This window comes from Balaenoptera borealis, assembly GCF_965194805.1.
Source record: "Balaenoptera borealis genome assembly, chromosome: 17".
In the NCBI taxonomy this organism is placed as follows: domain Eukaryota; kingdom Metazoa; phylum Chordata; class Mammalia; order Artiodactyla; family Balaenopteridae; genus Balaenoptera; species Balaenoptera borealis.
Window position 1 is genome coordinate 10711358 of NC_138876.1, and position 19100 is coordinate 10730457.

Below are 19100 nucleotides of genomic sequence, written 5' to 3' on the forward strand. Positions count from 1 at the left end.
CCACATAATAGACACATAAGGAGTACTTACTGTTGGTACTGATCAGTAAATTAATCTTTTATAAGGTTGCAGAAGGCTAGTTAGAATGTCACTTTTTTTGAGAAACGGTTTATTATGGTGGAAAAAATAGGGCTGTGAAATCAGAAACACCTGGCATTTATGAGCTATACCCTTGGGGGTCTAACCTCTTTGAAACTCAGTTTATCCATCTGTAATGCCGATGTCATAGTTGATGGTGAAAGTTAAATGACAGACTAGGTTAAATGCATAAGTATGAATGTTGGTTCATAATTGGGTCTTCATAAACGGTAGAGTTGGTATTTTTTAAGTGAAAGGTTGATGATCTGACATAAATTTGTTATCACTAATAAATATTTGTTTATTAATCTAACATTTATTCATAAATGTCAGATGACCATCTAACTCTGCAAGCTCTTGTTTTCTCTGAATAGGATCTACCATTGTTTTCTGATTCTGCAATCTGTAACTGAAATAGTTTGATTTCTGTGATTTTTTTTTTTTGAAGTGCAGTCAGTATTTCCATTTTTAAATGGAATATAAAATAAAGTGCTACGTCTGGCATTCCAAAAGTAGCAGTTGTTTCAAAGGAACAGTTTTATTTATATAATAAATTAGAATATTTATATTATGGTCCTGAGATACCAAGTTCTAAAACACTCAGAGAGCTAATTATTAAAGCAAATATTTGGTTTCCTTTAGTAACTGAAAGAAAGCAGTTTGTGTTTATAAATAAACAGCATATTCAAAGTATGTGAAGTTGGTAATTCATTCACACCCATGTACCGATTTGTCTCTGTGGCCACAGTGCCCCTGAAGAAGTTACTCAGCTGTAGTAACAGTTACCATTTCATAAAAATCAACACAGTAGAATGTGAAAATAATATAAAATTTGTCCTTTGATCCTGGTATCTCATTCAAATTCACATTCCGCATGATTTTGAATTTGTGTTTACAGAAATTGAGTGAGTCACTTCAGGGTTTCTATTCTAGTAAACAGTATTCAGTTTGAGTGTTACGGTTTAGATAATCTGGCTTTTAAAGAGACCTTACTTTTATGGGAATTGAAATCAAAACATTTTAAAATCGCTCACGTTTTAATAAACAAATATCAGATACAAACAACATTGTAATCTTTTTATTCTTTAGAAGCAGCATTAAGAGGTCTTCTGGGAGCCTTGACAAGTACCCCGTATTCTCCTACCCAGCATCTAGAGCGAGAGCAGGCTCTTGCTAAGCAGTTTGCAGAAATTCTTCATTTTACACTCCGGTTTGATGAACTCAAGGTAGGATTGTCCTGCTGGTCCTCATTGTTATGGAAATCAGGAGTCTTTCAAAGAGCACTAGGAGGAGATGCCTGGAGACCTTTTTAAAATGTGTTTAAATGCCTGCTGGTCCTTAGCAAAAATGCAGGATTTAACAATTATGCAGGCCTTTTGGTATATACATAGCAAACAGCAAATTACCCAATATTCAGTTTTCATTTTTTAATTTATTTTACTTATTTATTTTTTGGCTGCACTGGGTCTTCGTAGCCGCGCACAGGCTTTCTCTAGTTGCGGTGAGCAGGGGCTATTCTTCATTGCGATGCGGGGGCTTCTCATTGCGGTGGCTTCTCTTGTTGTGGAGCACAGGCTCTAGGCGCGTGGGCTTCATTAGTTGTGGCTCACGGGCTCACTAGTTATGGCTCGCAGGCTCTAGAACACAGGCTCAATAGTTGTGGCACACGGGCTTAGTTGCTCCGCAGCATGTGGGATCTTCCTGGACCAGGGATTGAACCCGTGTCCCCTGCATTGGCAGGCGGATTCTTAACCACTGGACCACCAGGGAAGTCCATCAGTTTTCATTTAACTTCATTTTAAAAATCATCTCTGAAACAACAATATTCACTTTTTCTAATATATTTTTTTCTGCTCATCCCCACTTTTTTCAACTTTGTTCTATATAAAAATGTTAAGATATTTTTTCTTTCTCTCTCCCATCCCCCTCCCTCCCTCTCTCCCTCCCTCTCTCCCTCCCTCTCTCCCTCCCTCTCTCCCTCTCTCCCTCTCTCCCTCTCTCCCTCTCTCCCTCTCTCCCTCTCTCCCTCTCTCCCTCTCTCCCTCTCTCCCTCTCTCCCTCTCTCCCTCTCTCTTTCTCACCACCCTCCTTCCTATCTACCTACCTACCTATAAATGTCCTTTTTGCTGGAAGGAGTGAGAGTGTAAAGAAAGAAGCATTAAATTCCATATCAGGAGACCTTAGCTCCACTTTAGGCTCTGGCACAGTAACCAGTTATGAAGCAGGTCCTTTGACTTTTCAGCACCTCAGGTATCTTGTCTAGAGAGTGGAAGAGCTGGATTCCTAACTGCAGCATTTTATCAACATTGTATCATAGACAATTATTCTCTTTTATTAATACTTTGAGCACAAATGATTTGTATATAAAATTTTAGTCTGTTTGAAGACTGCCCTGTTGACCATATATATACTTTATTGTAATAACCCAAAATAAGTGCCTACACATTCCTTTTTGTTTTTGTTTATTTGGTAATATCATTTTTGGTAAACAACCTTTTAGTATATTACCTGAAATTAATGAAAAGAAAGAAAGAAAGTATACTGACTGTGACTGAAAAACAGTGTGCACAGTCTTCTGTGTTCAGTAATGACTGAATACGGTGTTATGTAACTTAAGTGCAGATAGTCATCTTGGATGATAACGGTTTTAGTTCTTAAGATGATATTACAAATTAGGGAATGTTACTTAACTAATTATAACTATTTAGTAGATCTTTCGCTTAATTTGTGTACTATATTTCGTAAATAATACCTTTTTCTTTCATAAATATCTTCTTTAGATGACAAATCCTGCCATACAGAATGATTTCAGCTATTATAGAAGAACATTGAGTCGTATGAGGATTAATAATGTTCCAGTAAGTTAATGCTTTGAATTACAGGGTGGTAATAATAATTCAGCTCTCAATTTGTTCAGTTTAATCTTTTGTTCATGCATTCATTCATTCAGATACAGCTAAAGCTAGTAGTAAAGTTAGTAATTATGGGCATCCACAGCTGTGGGAAGAAAGAGCAAAATGTAGCAAACCATGTTGTTTTTACCTATTTTTCCACCCAGTCCCTTATTCCATAACTAATTCAGTAAAATTGCTTTTTGCCTATATAACATTGATACTTACAAAATTCCTCTTTGTATTCTCATTTTAACTGCACGAAAATTGTGTGAATTAGTGGTTATGAGTTATTTGTCCCCATATTCTTAGAATGGAAGAGTCCTGGGGAGAAATTGACCAGGGACAGGAGAAATACTAACACTGGCAGGAAGGGAAAGTGAGGTCCTGGACGTCGAGCATGTCCGTGTGTGACGTGGCTGTGTGGGAAATGGCTTCTGTGCCTGTTGCTTGGCCAGCATAGCATCTCTTCTGGTTTGTTAGCGTCTTGACTTCTCCTCGTGTTAAGCTGTTTAATACCCTTTTCTCCAGGATGTTAAATGCCATAAGTAAAACCTTAAATATGAAGAAAATACTATCTTTTTCTCTAGATATTTTGAGGACCTATCAATATATTGTGCTAATTGGTATGAAAAACAGAAAATTCCTAGGATCAGGCCTGGCCTCAAGTAGATAGTTTAATAAAGAAATACTATATAAGATTGTAAGGAGTGATAAGTGGCATAAGAGGTTAAAAGAAAAAACAACCAAAGGAGACCATTGAATAAATATTTTATGAAGTAGTTGCTCTAAGACAGGCCTGGATTGGAAGAAAGATTTCTTTTCCATGAAGCCTCTGGTATATGCATTAGTTTGCTTTTGCATAGACCGGTTTCTTCTGTGAGGCTGACCTTATCATCTGTCTTTTTCATACTCACCATGTAAAATAAAATAAAATACAATCACCCAATCCTCTATTATAGCCATCCTGCCATGCTTCAAGGGCAAAGGCATTGAAATCATCTTTGTACTGTCTTTTGCTCTCAGTAATTATAGGTAAATCCAGTCGTTGTCAAGTGACATCTCTCTCACACCTCTTCACTGCCCCCCTTTCCATCTCTTTGTACTTCTATCCCAATTGAGAGCCTAATACGCACTCTCTTTTTGGCAACCATTCTATAATAGGTGTAGAACTTATTTTCTGACATACAGTCTCTTTTTGGTACAATCTGCCCACTATCATTAGTTAAATTTATTTAGAAGATTGACTTAATTGTTATTCCTTCTTTTGACACTGTAAGTGGCTCCGCATTCCATATAGAAGAAAAATATGACCTTAAGCTAGGACTTCACTTACTCTAGGATTCAGTCCTACCCCAGCTTTGCTTTCCAGCCCTTCTTTCAGTAGTTGCTGTCCCTTATTACACTGACTACATTGACTTACACTCTACCAAGCTCTTGAAAGCGTGCTCTTCCGCCCGACTGGTCGGAATACCTTGTGTGCCTGCCCATCATCACCTACAAAAAAACTCTTCCATGAGTCCACTTTAGTTTCCTCCAGTCTAACTTAGTCTTCCCCTCACCCCCTCTTTGATCCCTTGTCTCCTAGCATGTCATTGTGGCTGCTGTGCGGGTACTTACGTGCTCCTAGTAGAGGCAGGTACGGTGTCCTAGGCATCGGTCCATCCTCCATAGCATTTAGGATGATCCTTTGTGTACATCAAGGTTTTATTTAATTGCTTAATATCATTTAAAATATTTTTAAAGAAGTTAATCTTTTTAAAAATGGCTTAATATTATTTTTAATCTTTTTATTTTTAAAGAGTATTTAAGTATTGTGTGCATTTGAGGGTCTACAATATAAGAGTATTTATTGGATTAATTTAACAAGCATTAGATGGGCACCCTGCCTAGGCTCTTTTATAATGTTATTTAATAACTTATGAACTGATATCAAGTGTCTTTATTTTCCACACAGGCAGAAGGAGAAAATGAAGTAAATAATGAATTGGCAAATCGAATGTCTTTGTTTTATGCTGAGGCAACCCCAATGCTGAAAACCTTAAGTGATGCCACAACAAAATTTGTATCAGAGGTAAGCATTGCCTAGGAAGTTATTCTTTGTGTTGTTACTCTTCTGCCTGTCTGAAGATAGGATGATCTGAGCGAGACCATGACTTTAAAGACCATCTAAGCTGATAGACTGAGATGCACTTTGTGCACTGGGTCTGGTCCTCTTCCCTGAGGCCCACGTGTGCACATCTACCGCCTATTTGCAGTCGCCCCTTGGATGTATAAGCCACACCTCAGTAGTACCATGACCAAACTGAAGTCTTTTTTTTTTTTATTTTTTTAAATTTTTTTCAAACCGAAGTCTTGATTGTTTTTCCCAATCCCGCCTTTTCTCCAGTTTTCCCTATCTCAACTAACAGTAACACTGTGCAAGCAGATAACTTAAGGATTATCATCCTAAATTCCTTCCTTTATCTCACCCCCTATATCCACTCCATCAGGCAAGGCAGTCTTATTGGCTCTTCTTACAAGATATACCCTGAATCTGAAAACTTAACCCTTTGCTACCTCTAGCTACCTCTCCAGATCAGCCCACCACTTTTCACTTGGATTTCTGCATTCATGCTCTGACTATTCTTATTTCTTCCACTCTTGACCCACTGCAGTCCTTTCTCCAGAGAGCAGCCAAGTAATTTTAAGACATAAACCACATTCCCTTCCTCCTCTGCTTAAAATGTTTCCAGTGACTTCCCAGTACTTGTAGGATCAAATCCAAGTACCTTGTGGCTATGAGGCCTTGTCTGCATATTGTGGTTGTTTCCACTCAGCTCTAGAATGTAAGGGCTTCTTGGGAGAAAGGAAGCTCGTAGCTGTTTTGCTCATAGCTGTATCCTCAGAGCTTAGGACAGTACCTAGAATCTAGTGCATTTTTTAACAAAATTAAGAGTAGGAACCAAATTTTAAAGTTGCTAATTTTTCATGTTTTGCTAGATTTTAAATTTTTCTTGAGTAATAACTGTTTGTCACTCTTACTTTTTTTGTTCTCCATACACTTTTACAGAATAAAAATTTACCAATAGAAAATACCACAGATTGTCTAAGCACCATGGCTAGTGTGTGCAGAGTCATGCTTGAAACACCGTGAGTATTCACTGATCTTTTTCACTTTAACAGTCCTGTTGAAATGATTGTCCAGATGTGAATAAGTTGTATTTGGAAGGTGGAAATAAAGTATATCCCAAGTATGTAATGCTAACATATGAACAAAACTAAAATAATTTGACAGCTTAATGTAAGTTCTAGTTAAGTATATAAAGTACATTTGATCTTCAGGTGTGTCAGACCAGTCAGACTGACTTAGACTCTTCAGAATAGGGATTTTTTGGGTGCTTTTTTGGGAGTAGGGGAAGAGCTTAAAAGCTCATCTGGTTATGCCTCTCATAAACATTATCGTTCCCTTTTCATAGAGAACTTTGCCTTTTTTTCCTAGAGGGCTAGAGTTGTTCTACTTATCCCTTTCTCTCAATATTAGGTCTCAGTCTTCTTTTTTTTTTAAATCCCAACACTCACCTAAATTCTCTTCTGGGTTCCTCCTCTCAAGCCATTTGTAACATGTACCACAGTGTTGTCTGTCTGGATTTTCCTGTCAGCAGGCAGAAAGAATTCCTCCTGTGTTCCTGAATAATATATGGTTTTACTAGATAACTTCAGGTTTTGTGGAGCTTTTTATTTTCCAAAGCACTATTTTATGCTCATCTTATTGGAAAACTTTATGAAGTAAGAGGGCAGCTGCTAATCATCATATTATCATCATTCTCATTTAGGGGAGTAGGGTCCTGGGAAATGAAGGGGCTGATGCACAGTAGCTGACCTCACACGTGTGCTTGGATGTCTCCATTCTGGTTCTGGACTCTTTCTGCTATGCCATGCTGCCTTTTATGTAGACAAAAGTGCTATTTCCTTTTTCCCATTTGAGAGAAGAATATAATTGAATTTTAGGAAATTAAAATCCATTAATACAGTAATGTGTTTACATCAACTTAGCCCCTAAATAGCAAATGTACTTTCTCTGTTAAGCTAGTGGCTTTTTCATCATATTGGTGATGACAGCCTTTCAGAGCACCCATCCCCAAACTTTTACTTTGGGCCACTTTTTTTTTTTTTTTAATAAATTATTTAAATTTTAATTTATTTTTGGTTGCATTGGGTCTTCATTACTGCGCACGGGCTTTCTCTAGTTATGGCGAGCAGGGGCTACTCTTCGTCGCAATGCGCGGGCTTCTCATTGCGGTGGCTTCACTTGTTGCAGATCACTGGCTCTAGGCATGCAGGCTTCAGTAGTTGTAGCATGTGGGCTCAGTAGTTGTGGCTCGAGGGCTCTAGAGTGCAGGCTCAGTAGTTGCAGCGCGTGGGCTTAGTTGCTCCGTGGCATGTGAGATCTGCCCGGACCAGGGATCAAACCCGTGTCCCCTGCATTGGCAGGTGGATTCTCAACCACTGTGCCACCAGGGAAGTCCCTGGGCCACTTTTGATTTCTCTAAAATTGTCTCATCTCTGCTAAGCAGAAGGGGTAATATACCAACGTGCATAGAGAGACCAGAATATGTAAGTGATAACTGCTCCACCCCCGTCATTTCTCTGGGAATCTCATTGCAGAGAAGGTGGGGCTATAAGCTTAGCGTCCCTTTCAGATATCAACAGAATACAACTTTGAGCGTCAGTCAGCTCATGAGTTTGTGATGTGCCTCATCCATCCATATCTTTTCTACCCTCCAGGGAATACAGAAGCAGATTTACAAATGAAGAAACAGTGTCATTCTGCTTGAGGGTAATGGTAGGCGTCATAATACTCTATGACCACGTACATCCAGTGGGAGCATTTGCCAAAACTTCAAAAATTGATGTAAGTTATATTTGTTTTATATAATTACCAATAATTTCCATAAGTGGAAACCATAGGCTTTTATTTAAAGAGCTGGCAAGCTGCACTCTGTCACAGAATTTATTTTTATAGTTTGTGATAATAGTGGATTTTGGTTTCCTCTCTCTTGCGGTATTGCGGTATTTCTTATAGCCTATATACAGATGGAATAGAATGATTGAAGGATAACTGTACTGTCTTTTAGAGTATCTCCTCAATACTGATAAGTGATACTTCTGCATATTTGGCAATATATGTAAATTTTTTTTATTGTATCCTTTCATTCCTTTGGCCAAAGCCCATTTTAAGTGATTTACTTACAAAAGTATATTAAAAGCCAGTCGAGGTGCCTCAGTGAAAAAAGGCGAAGACTGCATATTTTCCCTCCTCCTCCCAGTCATAATGTTTTGTGGCTGTAGCCTGGGTTTCTCTACTTTGTAATTTCTCTCCTCACTCTCACATCTGGTTCATAAAAATTATAACTTGTATTTTACTGAGAATTGTCTTCCAGTTACCCCTTGACAGCTAGTTTCAGGCTCTTTGCATTTCACATGTAGACTACTGATGACTAGGCTGTCTTCTTGCCTTCGCTCATATCTATTCTATGTAAAGAGAACTAAGTCAATATTTATTGAGTGATTACTGTGTCCCAGGAATTTTAACATTTGTTCTCTCATTTAACTCTGAAAATACTCTTAGGATATAGGTGTTATTTTCCCTGTACTAACAGAGAAATAAAGTTTAGAGAGGTTTGTAATATAATTGCTAGTGAATGGTACATGGATTCTGAACCCACATCTCCATGGCTTCCAAAGCCTGTGGTATTTCTACTGTGCTATGCTTTTTCACGATAATCAGGCTCACCTTCCTTACAGATCATCTTCATTGAGTTGTTCCCTTTCGAAATAGCCTGTAACAAGTCCCTGCCGCCATCCCCATCAGTTCCAAATGAGTCCTCCTGGCTTTTGAGGCCCTCTGTAAACTCCCCTGTGCGAGTCATCTCGGCCCTGCCAAATACTGTCCTCTGCATGTGATGAACTTTATTACTTTTGTCATGGGGTTCGTCTACCTGGAAGGTGTCTTTTTTCCTTACCAGTGTGTCCATTCCGTCCTTTAAAAGGCTACTCAACACCTTTTCCAGGAAGTCCTCCCTTTAGTAAACCCTTGGTTTTCTCATAAGTGTGGGTGGTGCTTCAGTTTGTCTGATTTGGTTCCCAAAAAGTTTTGTTTGGTTGACAAACTGAAAATAACACTTGGGTAGATTTTTTTTCCCCTATTCTAAGGATAATTATTTTGACATTTCTAGTGTGTAATTTCTCATGAGTGCATAGTTATGGAGCTGGTTTAAGTATTAACTATTTTGAGAATGAATGTTAGATGAAAAATCGATGTTTTACCTTTTCTGTTTCCTTTTCTACTTAGATGAAAGGTTGTATCAAAGTTCTTAAGGACCAGCCTCCTAATAGTGTAGAAGGTCTTCTCAATGCTCTCAGGTGTGTATACATGTAAAGGTATATATGTATAGAACAAATGTATTAAGAAAATGCTTCAAAATATGAATAACACATGAATATAAATGTTAGAAATGTGAAGATCTCATTTTGCTTATTGGTAGTAATCTTGCTTTCAGATATTGGTTACAATATTTTTATAATGAGTGTGTGTGTTTGTGTGTGTATAAATTAAAATAGCAGCTTCATTTCTTTGCTAAAGAGTTTGGCTTTCACTTTTTGCCCCCCTTGAAGCAAGGATTGCTTATATTTTGTTTTTTAATGAAAATAATTGTAAATAAGATTCAGAAAACAGGAAAATTTAAAGAAAAAGAAGGAAATAATGAAACCTCACTATTTTGAAATAAACCACTATTAACATTTTGGTATATATCCTTCCAGAGTTTTTCTTTTTTAAACACTTGTATATAGTCATAGCTGTATATAATAGTTAATCTTTTTACAAAATAATACCATACAAACTGTTTAATAACTGACTCTTTTCCCTTAATATAGTATAATTACATTGCTGTGTTCATAATACAGATCTCTTATTTTTGTGCATTTCTTTTCTTTTTTTAAAAAATGTTATTTATTTATTTATGGCTGTGTTGGGTCTTCGTTTCTGTGCAAGGGCTTTTTCTAGTTGCAGCAAACGGGGGCCACTCTTCATCGCGGTGCGCGGGCCTCTCACTGTCGCGGCCTCTCTTGTTGTGGAGCACAGGCTCCAGACGCGCAGGCTCAGTAGTTGTGGCTCACGGGCCTAGTTGCTCCGCGGCATGTGGGATCTTCCCAGACCAGGGCTCGAACCTGTGTCCCCTGCATTAGCAGGCAGATTCTCAACCACTGCGCCACCAGGGAAGCCCCCTGCATTTCTTATAATATTTCTTACAAGGAATATAAAGTAGTCAGTCATTATTTGATGTCTTCTCAGCTTAGACTTACTTGAGTTAGTTACTGAAGCTCCTAAGAATCCTGTAATATTTTTAAATGAAAATATCAGCACATTATAATATCTTGACTACAGATATTTAATTAGTAGTATAAATTCCCTAACATAAAAGATGATTTGCTTGTTACTTGATTATTTTGTGTTTGAACACAAAGATTATATGAATGCAGAAATATTCATTTAGTGACTTTTTGAGGTCATAGGCCATCTTTGCTTTTCACTGCAGTGCATTGTAGTTCACATAATAGAGTAAAATGATTTCCAACTTAATACTATATTCCCCACATGTTTTGTGAGCAAAACAGATTGTTATTCCTTTTGGATACTTAGTCACCTGGTAAGTCATAAAGCAAAATCTAGGATGTGTCATTTCAGCTGAGTTGGAACCATGAAATTATTTTATTAAGATGATGAAAAGTATTCTATAAGCAGTGACCGCTGAGTAAAGGAGATGTATTCTAAACGAACACCAAACGCTTAAGGAACGTAATGTAACAACAAAAATTCTTATAATGTCAAATTATTTCAACCGTTAAGCCTATCAGAAACCTTAAGTTTTTACTCTGGAGATTTCTCATTGGTTTTACCAGTATTTATGGTTTTGTGAATCTTTCCTACTTGGTCCCTTTCTGAGGACTCCCTGTGTCCCAGTCAGCCTGATTTTTCTCCCAGGCCCTTTCTTTCTGATTGGTTAGACTCTTCCAAAGCCAGCAAGTGACAGGACATTTTCTTAATAGTAAGAGGTAATAGAGGTCAAAGAGGTTTTAGTATTACATATTTCTTTACCCTGAAGGGACTGTGCTTCAAACATTAATTTAAAAACTCAGAGTTTACTTTTATTTTTCAAAGTGTAAAAGTAGTTTGGTGTAGGGAAAAGGAGGGCAGTGGCGGTGAGTGAAAGGGTGCTGAAGTCTCCCACGCAGCAATCTGTGTTTGAGGGAAAGAGGAAGAGAGGCACCACTGAGGCAAGAGCCACCTGTCGGTTTTAAGTTTTCTTTCCAAATGTATAATGGAAATCAGAAAATAAAAGTTTATTGCAGAGATAACTCTTGAACTGTTTTTATTCATAGTGAAACACATATTCTGTGTCTGGTTCTTAATTTTCACCTGGGAGGTTTTGTAAAGTTTATCAGTATACTTGTTGCTATGTAGTAGTGGTTATAATTAGTATCATTTTTATGTCACTGTACCTTTACAGTGCAATTTCATGTCTGTGGCTTTATTGAATCTTTACCACAGCTTAGTGAGGTAGGTGGTGGGTATGGGGTGTTGGGGGTATCTGCATCATACAATAGTTACCTTAAGCTCTTGAGAGGCTTAAAGATTATATAGCTAATAGGCATTGGAATCTATTTTCGAATTCAGGATTTTATTCTTGAAATCCCATATACTTGATGCTACATCACTGAGCCTTAGGTGTACCATGAGACTGCACTTCAGTGTACTTTGGAATTATCTGGATGGAAAGGGACATGCAGATTCCCAGGTTACCACCTCCACAGAGTCTCTTCATTAGGTCTGGGGTGGGGCTCAGGCATCTCATTTGATAAACACCCTGTCTGTTGTAGATAATGCTGGAATTTTGAGAAACACTGCTGAAACTAAAGCAACCTAACCCTTAATATGTTTCACTCAGAGCAAAGAAGATACTGTTAAGAAAGCATTTTGGAATTCCCAAAGTGCTGTGGAAGTGCTGTTATTTCTGCCTCTACAAAATGGAACACATTTTTGCTGCATTATTTTCTTTTAGTGAATAGCTTATTTATTAGAGATGCTCACTCCATCATTTTACTCAGAGCCAAGTTTCAAATAGGAGTGTAGTTGCATATATATATACACGTTGCCTATTTTGAGTGCTTTTCTGTGGTAATGATATAGTTCCCACCAGCTTATACTATGTGCTTAAGAGAAAGCAACGAGCCATGTCTGCATTTTACAGGTGGGGAAATGGAACCAAGTGCCTTTGATTAAAAGAGAGACAGAAAATGAAAGCTAGAGCTGGGAGTTAGGTTCAGTGCTAGATAATTGCCTTCTTCATTAAGTTTAAAAAGAAAGGTAAATAATAGTTGCTTTTCTTCAGTAGAAGAGTCATATGCACTTGGAAAAGGACTTTGTGTTTATGCATAAAGTAAAATAATACCATACATGTTCATCCATTATTTTCACATATGTTAGATGCCATTGGCCTTTTCTTGATAGGAGTGTGAGGATGCGACATGCCTCTGGATCGGCTCTGTCCAGGAGGCTCTGAGAACTGCTGCAGCTTGTGATCACATCCCTCGGGAGGAGCGAGAGCTCATATCTGGGTAGCGAGGAAAGCGCTCACCACTCCTGCACGGGCGCAGTGCACTGCTGAGTAGTCGTGCTTTACTCTGCAGTAGACGTTTTGTCGTGCCTGTTACTTGGCTCTTTCCACTGTGCAGCTGTGTAAAGGAGATGGAAACAACAAAAATGAAGGAATGGATGTTGAAAATTCTTATTTCCTGGCATCAGTAGGATTATGTATAACGATATATACGTTATCTGCACTTGGGAAATAAAACAGAAAGGTTAAGTCTTTGCTACATCACCTACCACTTAGTGTAAAAATTCTCCCGTATGGAGTTTTCTTTCAGGCTGGCTGCTTAGCTTCTTGTCTTCCTTCCACAAATACTAATTGAGTACCTGTTACGTGCCAGGCTGGTGTCTGTTCAGCAATACGAGAACAGTATGGAGGTGACCTCTGAGTAAAATTGTAGAGTGTATCACAGACTTACTAAAGCACATATTTGTCTCTTTACTCTCTAAGGATTTACTTGAGTTGAGGTACTTTCTTCAATTTTTAAATTGGTTTGAAATGAACCTAACGAGAATTGAGTTTAAATTTCTTTAACAAAGAGAGACCATCCACGTGTATCTGCTTAAAGAGATACATTTCTTAAAGATATGTGAAATGCTTGTAAACCAGGTTAACTGGTCCAGCATTAAAGTTCTGTGTGAATTATCTCCAAAATATATCCCACGTTCAGGCATTGAGCACCTGTTTCCGTTGCTCCGAATCTGGTCCAAGCCTTGGTCACTGGGACCCTTTCCCAGCCCCCTGGTTGGCCCCTCTGCTGCTCCTTCTCCCTGCACGTCCCCCTCAGCAACCAGAGAGGAGTCACACATCACCCCCTTGCCCGGCATCCTCCACTGGCTTTCATTAACCTCAGAGTAATCTCGAAACTCTTCACTATGGCCTATAGTGTCTGCGTGACCTGGTCTTTCTTTGCCTCTAAGGCTCCACCAGTACTTTCCTCCTTTGCTCCTAATACCCCTTCTGTAGGAGTAGTGTATTATCATCTTTCTCCCTCTGCTAGGTGGTAAGCTACTGGAACAGTGCCTGACACACAGTAGGCCTGCTTATTGAATTTCTGCCATTAAAAAGAATCCTGTGGTGAATCTTCTCATAAAATACTAATCACTCTTAGGGATTCTTTTTTAGGTTCTCAATTTGCATTTACATACTTAAAACAAAACACATCTGCCTGGAAATAAGGCACTTAGAGAATTGAAACATTTTGGGATATGACAGAACTGTCATAGTTGAACTGTCTTAAATACAGAATAGAACAGGGGTTGGCAAACTTTTTTTGTAAAGGACCAAAGAATAAGCAAGTATTTTAGGCTTTCTAGACCATGTGTTGTCTGTCACAGCTATTCAGCTCTGCCGTTGTAGCAAGAAGGTAACCACAGACATTACCTAAATGAATCAGCATGGCTCTGTTCCAGTAAAATGTTATAAACACTGAAATTTGAAATTCATGTAATTTCTATGTTAACACGAAATACTATTTTTTGACTTTTTCTCCCAACCATTTAAAAATGTAAAAATATGCTTAGCTCACAGGCCCTACAAAAATAGGTGGTGGGTTGGATTTGATCCACAGGCTCTAATTTGCCAACCCCTGATATAGGACAACAATTATTTTCCTCTGAGTGAGAAGTTACTTTAGAATTTAACCAGGTAGTTTCAACAAGGTAGTTCTAAATAAGTTAAACAGCCATTGGATATTCTGTTTAAAAGGTGAGAGGAGCGTAAGCTAGCAGGACCTGAACAGGGTTAAAGCTGGAATGAAAAGGCATAATTTTGTGAGAGAAGATTGCCTGGCCAGTTGCCTCTCTTACCATAATTATAGCACCTGATGCAGGTTATGTTTGTTTGTTTTTTAACTCCCTAAAATTGATGTTTTTTCCCTTTTAGGTACACAACAAAACATTTGAATGATGAGACTACCTCCAAGCAGATTAAATCCATGCTGCAATAACAGTTCTGGAATAAGCACCTGCTGTAGACAGAAGACAGTATTCTGCAGTGACTGAGAATGCACAGTTTTTAGTGATTGCAATTACTATCTCATTTACTCTTGCTTTTTATTTCTTTCCTCTGTTCCTCTCCCTCTTTTTTAATCATATTCTTGTTCTTAAGACTTCTTTTCTGTGCCAAAATCAGTAAAGTTATACTCTGAAGGGATGTTGTCCTTTCAAACAGGCCATCTAAGGCAGCTAATTATGCATTGCATTGGGGTCTCTACTGAGAAAAATTCTGTGACTTGAACTAAATATTTTTAAATGTGGATTTTTTTTGAAAACTAATATTTAATATTGCTTCTCCTGCATGGCAAAACTGCCTATTCTGCTATTTAAAAACCCTCAATGACTTTATTTTCTACTGCCGCTTTTTTCATGTGCAGCCAAAATGAAAATGTTTAAATTAACTGTGTTGTACAAATGGTACCCAACACAAACTTTTTTTAAATTAGGAAGACTTTTGTTTAAAGTTTTAAGTTTGCATTTTGACTTTTTTTGTAAGGATGTATGTTGTGTGTTTAACCTTTATTAACTAATGTTAAAAACTGTGATGTGTGCGTAGAATATTACGTATGCATGTTCATGTTTAAAGAATGGCTGTTGATAAAATAAAAATCAGCTTTCATTTTTCTAAGTGTGGCTTGGTTTACTGGTGTTATGTTTTTAGGCTTCTAGAGCTTTCCCCATGTATACTTTTATGGAACGTATATACACATTACATATTTTTTCCTTCTTTTAGAGGAGGGCTGGGTCTTTTTCTTTTTTATCATTTTAATTGCTTTTAAAATCTTGCTAAGCGCAGTAAGACTAGTGATCTTGTCATACTTGACTTTTTATCCTCGATTTACTCTTGTATGGATGTAGTGACAAGGAAAACTACACTCTTGCTTGATAGGCATTTTCCAGGAGCGAGAAGGTAGCAACTTGAAACAGAGTGTGGAGGAAGAACAGTCCTTATGACTGGGAGGAGAGTGAGTATACGAGGGAATTCCTGGGAGAAGCAAGATCACTTGTTTCAAGTGACAAGAACAAGGAAAGAAACAAGGAAACTCGCATGCTTATTACTTGAAGATCATAAAACCGTCGTCATGAAATCTAAGTGTCCTGATGGGGAGAAGCTGCTTAAAGCTTGTCTAGTTCACCCATGCTAGTTTAACAGTTAACTGTGGGAGAAAATCCCAGAGGATTCCATCAGAACCTTCTGGCTTAGTAGTGCCAGGTCACCATGCCCACAGCCCTTCATGATGGAATCCCTGTTGACCTCTCTGGCCTTGGTCTCACTCTCTCCCACCCACACCCTGCTCCCAGCCGGGCTCACCTGTGAACTGCTCATATTGTTCCACGCAGTGTCACGCTTCCGTAACTCGGGTCTGGCTGGTCCGTGAGCCTGTCATTCACTTCCTCCCGCGTGTCCATCTGATGAACAGCAGCTCTCATTTTTCAAGGACCAGCTTGTGTCACTTTGATGAAGCCTTTGGGATATACATGAGCCACCTCCTTCTAGGCACCTTCTAATAAGAGAGTTGTAATGAGTTAAATAGTGCCCCCTCTCCCAAAGATACGTGCACCTGGAACCTGGAGATGCCACCTCATTTGGGAAAAGGGTATTTGCAGCTGAAATTAAGTCAAGGATCTGGAGATAAGGCCGTCCTGGATTACATGGGGCCCCAAACTCAATGTAAGAGAAAAGAAGGGGAAACAGACACAGAGCAGAAGACCGTGTGAAGATGGAGGCGGGATTGCAGCAGTGTGTCTGCTAGCCGGAACCCAGAGTCGCCGGCAGCACCAGAAGCTGGAGGAGAGGCCTGGACCGTTCTCCCTGAGAGCCTCCGGAGGGAACCAACCCTGCTCACACCCTGGTTTCAGACTTTCGGCTTCTGGGACTCAGAATAAGCTTGTTTTATGCCACCCAGTTGGGGGTAACTTGTTAGGGCAGCCCTAAGACTCTAATACAAGTATCTCATCCAACACTGCTGATGTTTCGCTGGACCTCTTTCCTGATACTGTGAGAACTTGAGAAAAGAGCCATGTCTGAGGTCCCTTCAGTGTCCCAAGGATCTTGCCCTCTGCCCGAATCTAAGTAGGTGCCAAGTGTGCGTGCTTGAACGGAGTGAATGACGTAAATTAAAAATAAGGTTGCAGCTGAAATAGATAAAGTAATACAGCTGCGACCTTCGCAGTTAACATAGTTTGAGATCTGCACGTTGGAGAGTAAGTGGAAAGATCTCTCAACCTCTGACCAGGGGTCAGCAGACTCATCTGTGAGCCAATCCTCCCGCCACCTGTTTCTCTACAGCCTACGAACTAAGAATAGTTTTTACATTTTTAAAAGGTTGACAAAAGTCAAAATAATACTTTGTGGCATGTGTAAAATATATGAAATTCAAATTCGAGTGCCCGTAAATAAAATTTTAGTGGAACACAGCCTCACTCATTTGTTTACATGTTACTTTTGGCTACTTTTGCACTACAGCAGCAGAATGGAATTCTTGTGACAGAGGCCATATGGCCCTCAGAGGCTAAAATATTTACTGTCTGGCCCTTTACAGAAAGTTTACCGATCTCTCATCTAGTTAGAAGAGCAGGTTTCTTTGAGAACCTAGTGTGTCGGAAGCACCGTGCTGCAGAGTGATACAAGGAGCCACCTCTGCTGCCAGGAAGTGGGTTTAATTTGGTCTAATATTTGCCCTTCAGATAGCCAGAGAGAACAAAAAGGCATCTTCTCACCTGCCGAGTCTGATCTCTATTCATGTCTGTCCTCAGAATGAAGGATTATGGGGCCGGCCATGGGCTCATCAGGAAAGAGGACCAGGATTAATTAGCAGGATCTGCCCTGTGTTCTGGAGGGAGGTGTGACTCCGTTCTGTGCAGGTAAATTTTCTGTCACCCTAAGGCAGCCTCCTTTTACCCCCTCTTCCCTCTAAAATACAGCCCGGTCGGTATCTCTCTACTCATCCTTTGTCCCAGTCCCCATGTCTCTTCCTTCACAGTGTAAAGTATCCATTGCGTCATGTCTTCCACCAATGATACCCACGATGATCTGTTATCTGCCCTGTTTCTGCAGCCCTCCACCTAGATGAGTAGAACTCTTCAGTTGGCTGTTTTCTCACTTTAGAGATTTGGATTAAGAAGCACTCTGGACTATTTTAAGACTGCTCCAAGTATTTTAGACTTGTCATAAGGATAATTAGCATTTGTGCTCAAACCCAGGTCTTTTGAGTTGAAATGCCATACTGGTTCCATTTGAGATTGCAGGAATTGCCAGTTCATAAATTCTTATAATCCCTTACAGAGCATATTTCACAATCTTTACGTGGTGATCCCAGAAGATGTAATGCAAAGATCTGTAGATAGAAACTCAGGAAACTGGCCTGAAGAATTGGGTTTTGGCCTAGATGGGAGAGGGGATGGGGCAGAAGCTGACCGAGAAGCATTAATAAAAGTCGTGGTGAGACTCAGAGCTCAAGGAGACCCGCTTTGGGGTCAGGTCCCACACAGTGTCAGTGTGGTGCTAGAACTGAGTGGCAGCGTGGGATGGGGCCAGGGAGCAGTTCCCGAGGTGGGCAGTCCCCCTCAGGCCGGATGGAGGGTCCTGTCTGCATGGCGCCTCCTTGACTGGCCCACAGTCTCTGCAGGAGAGCGGGTCAGGTTTGCTCCTGAGGACACGTGAGGCACCTGCAGCGTCTCCCAGCAACAACTGGGGGAGGTGATAACACTTTGAAGTTACGCAGGTGGGAGCTCAGAGCCACCAGGATTTGAATATTAATGCTAATACAACTACATTTATATGCACAGCTGTCATTAAATAATATTTGATTGAAAAAAAAAGAAAACCCAGGAAATGCAAGCCATATCACTTCTTTGGAACTCTATTTTCCTAATCAGTAAAATGAGAATTGAGACAATATCTCTAACGTTTGATTCCGTTTCATATACTATATGTCTTGTCTATACTGTCAGCAAAAGGCAGCATTGGTGTAAACAGTTAAAACACAGACTTCAAAGTTGGTGGAGTTGAGTTTAACGCAGTGTGCCTTTGGATGAGTCTCATGTGTCCTCATTTATAAAACAGAATACTTGAAATGCTTAGCCCCCCACCGTGGCCCTGAGGGCTGTGCTCTATGATGCTTGTACTGTCCAGTGCACGTCAGGAGTGCTGAGTGCCAGTCTTGTTATGACCATCGTGACGTTTGTATTGTAACCTATTTCAGGTGTCTTGTCCATTAACATGTATGGTTTTCCACAGATCCTAGAATTGTCCAGAGCACCAGTTCTAACTACTTTCCTCAGTCTGTGAGGGTGTTAGGGAAAGCTGCCTAATTTTAATGTTCCTATAACTGATTAATAAAAACTTACTGTGAGGAAGCACTGGTTTCTGAGTGGGCAGGCGATTAACTGTGTATCTGAAACCAAAACTAGTACCATAATTGTTGTAAACGTTGAGCGCC

At 39.4% G+C, this 19100-nt stretch overlaps 1 protein-coding gene across 13 annotated transcripts in view; it reads left to right on the top strand.

Annotated features, from left to right (window-relative positions):
* Positions 1–15286, top strand: part of CYRIB (CYFIP related Rac1 interactor B) — a 150654-nt gene extending 135368 nt beyond the window's left edge. For all 13 annotated transcript variants that reach the window (XM_082363117.1, XM_082363114.1, XM_082363119.1 and 10 more), the window contains 7 exons: positions 1168–1304; positions 2859–2936; positions 4927–5043; positions 6022–6101; positions 7737–7863; positions 9304–9374; positions 14546–15286. In XM_082363117.1, the coding sequence (XP_082219243.1) occupies positions 1168–1304; positions 2859–2936; positions 4927–5043; positions 6022–6101; positions 7737–7863; positions 9304–9374; positions 14546–14609 (674 nt within the window). In that variant the 3' untranslated portion in view covers positions 14610–15286. The remainder of the gene's footprint in view (positions 1–1167; positions 1305–2858; positions 2937–4926; positions 5044–6021; positions 6102–7736; positions 7864–9303; positions 9375–14545) is intronic.
* The last annotated feature ends 3814 nt before the right edge of the window (positions 15287–19100 follow it).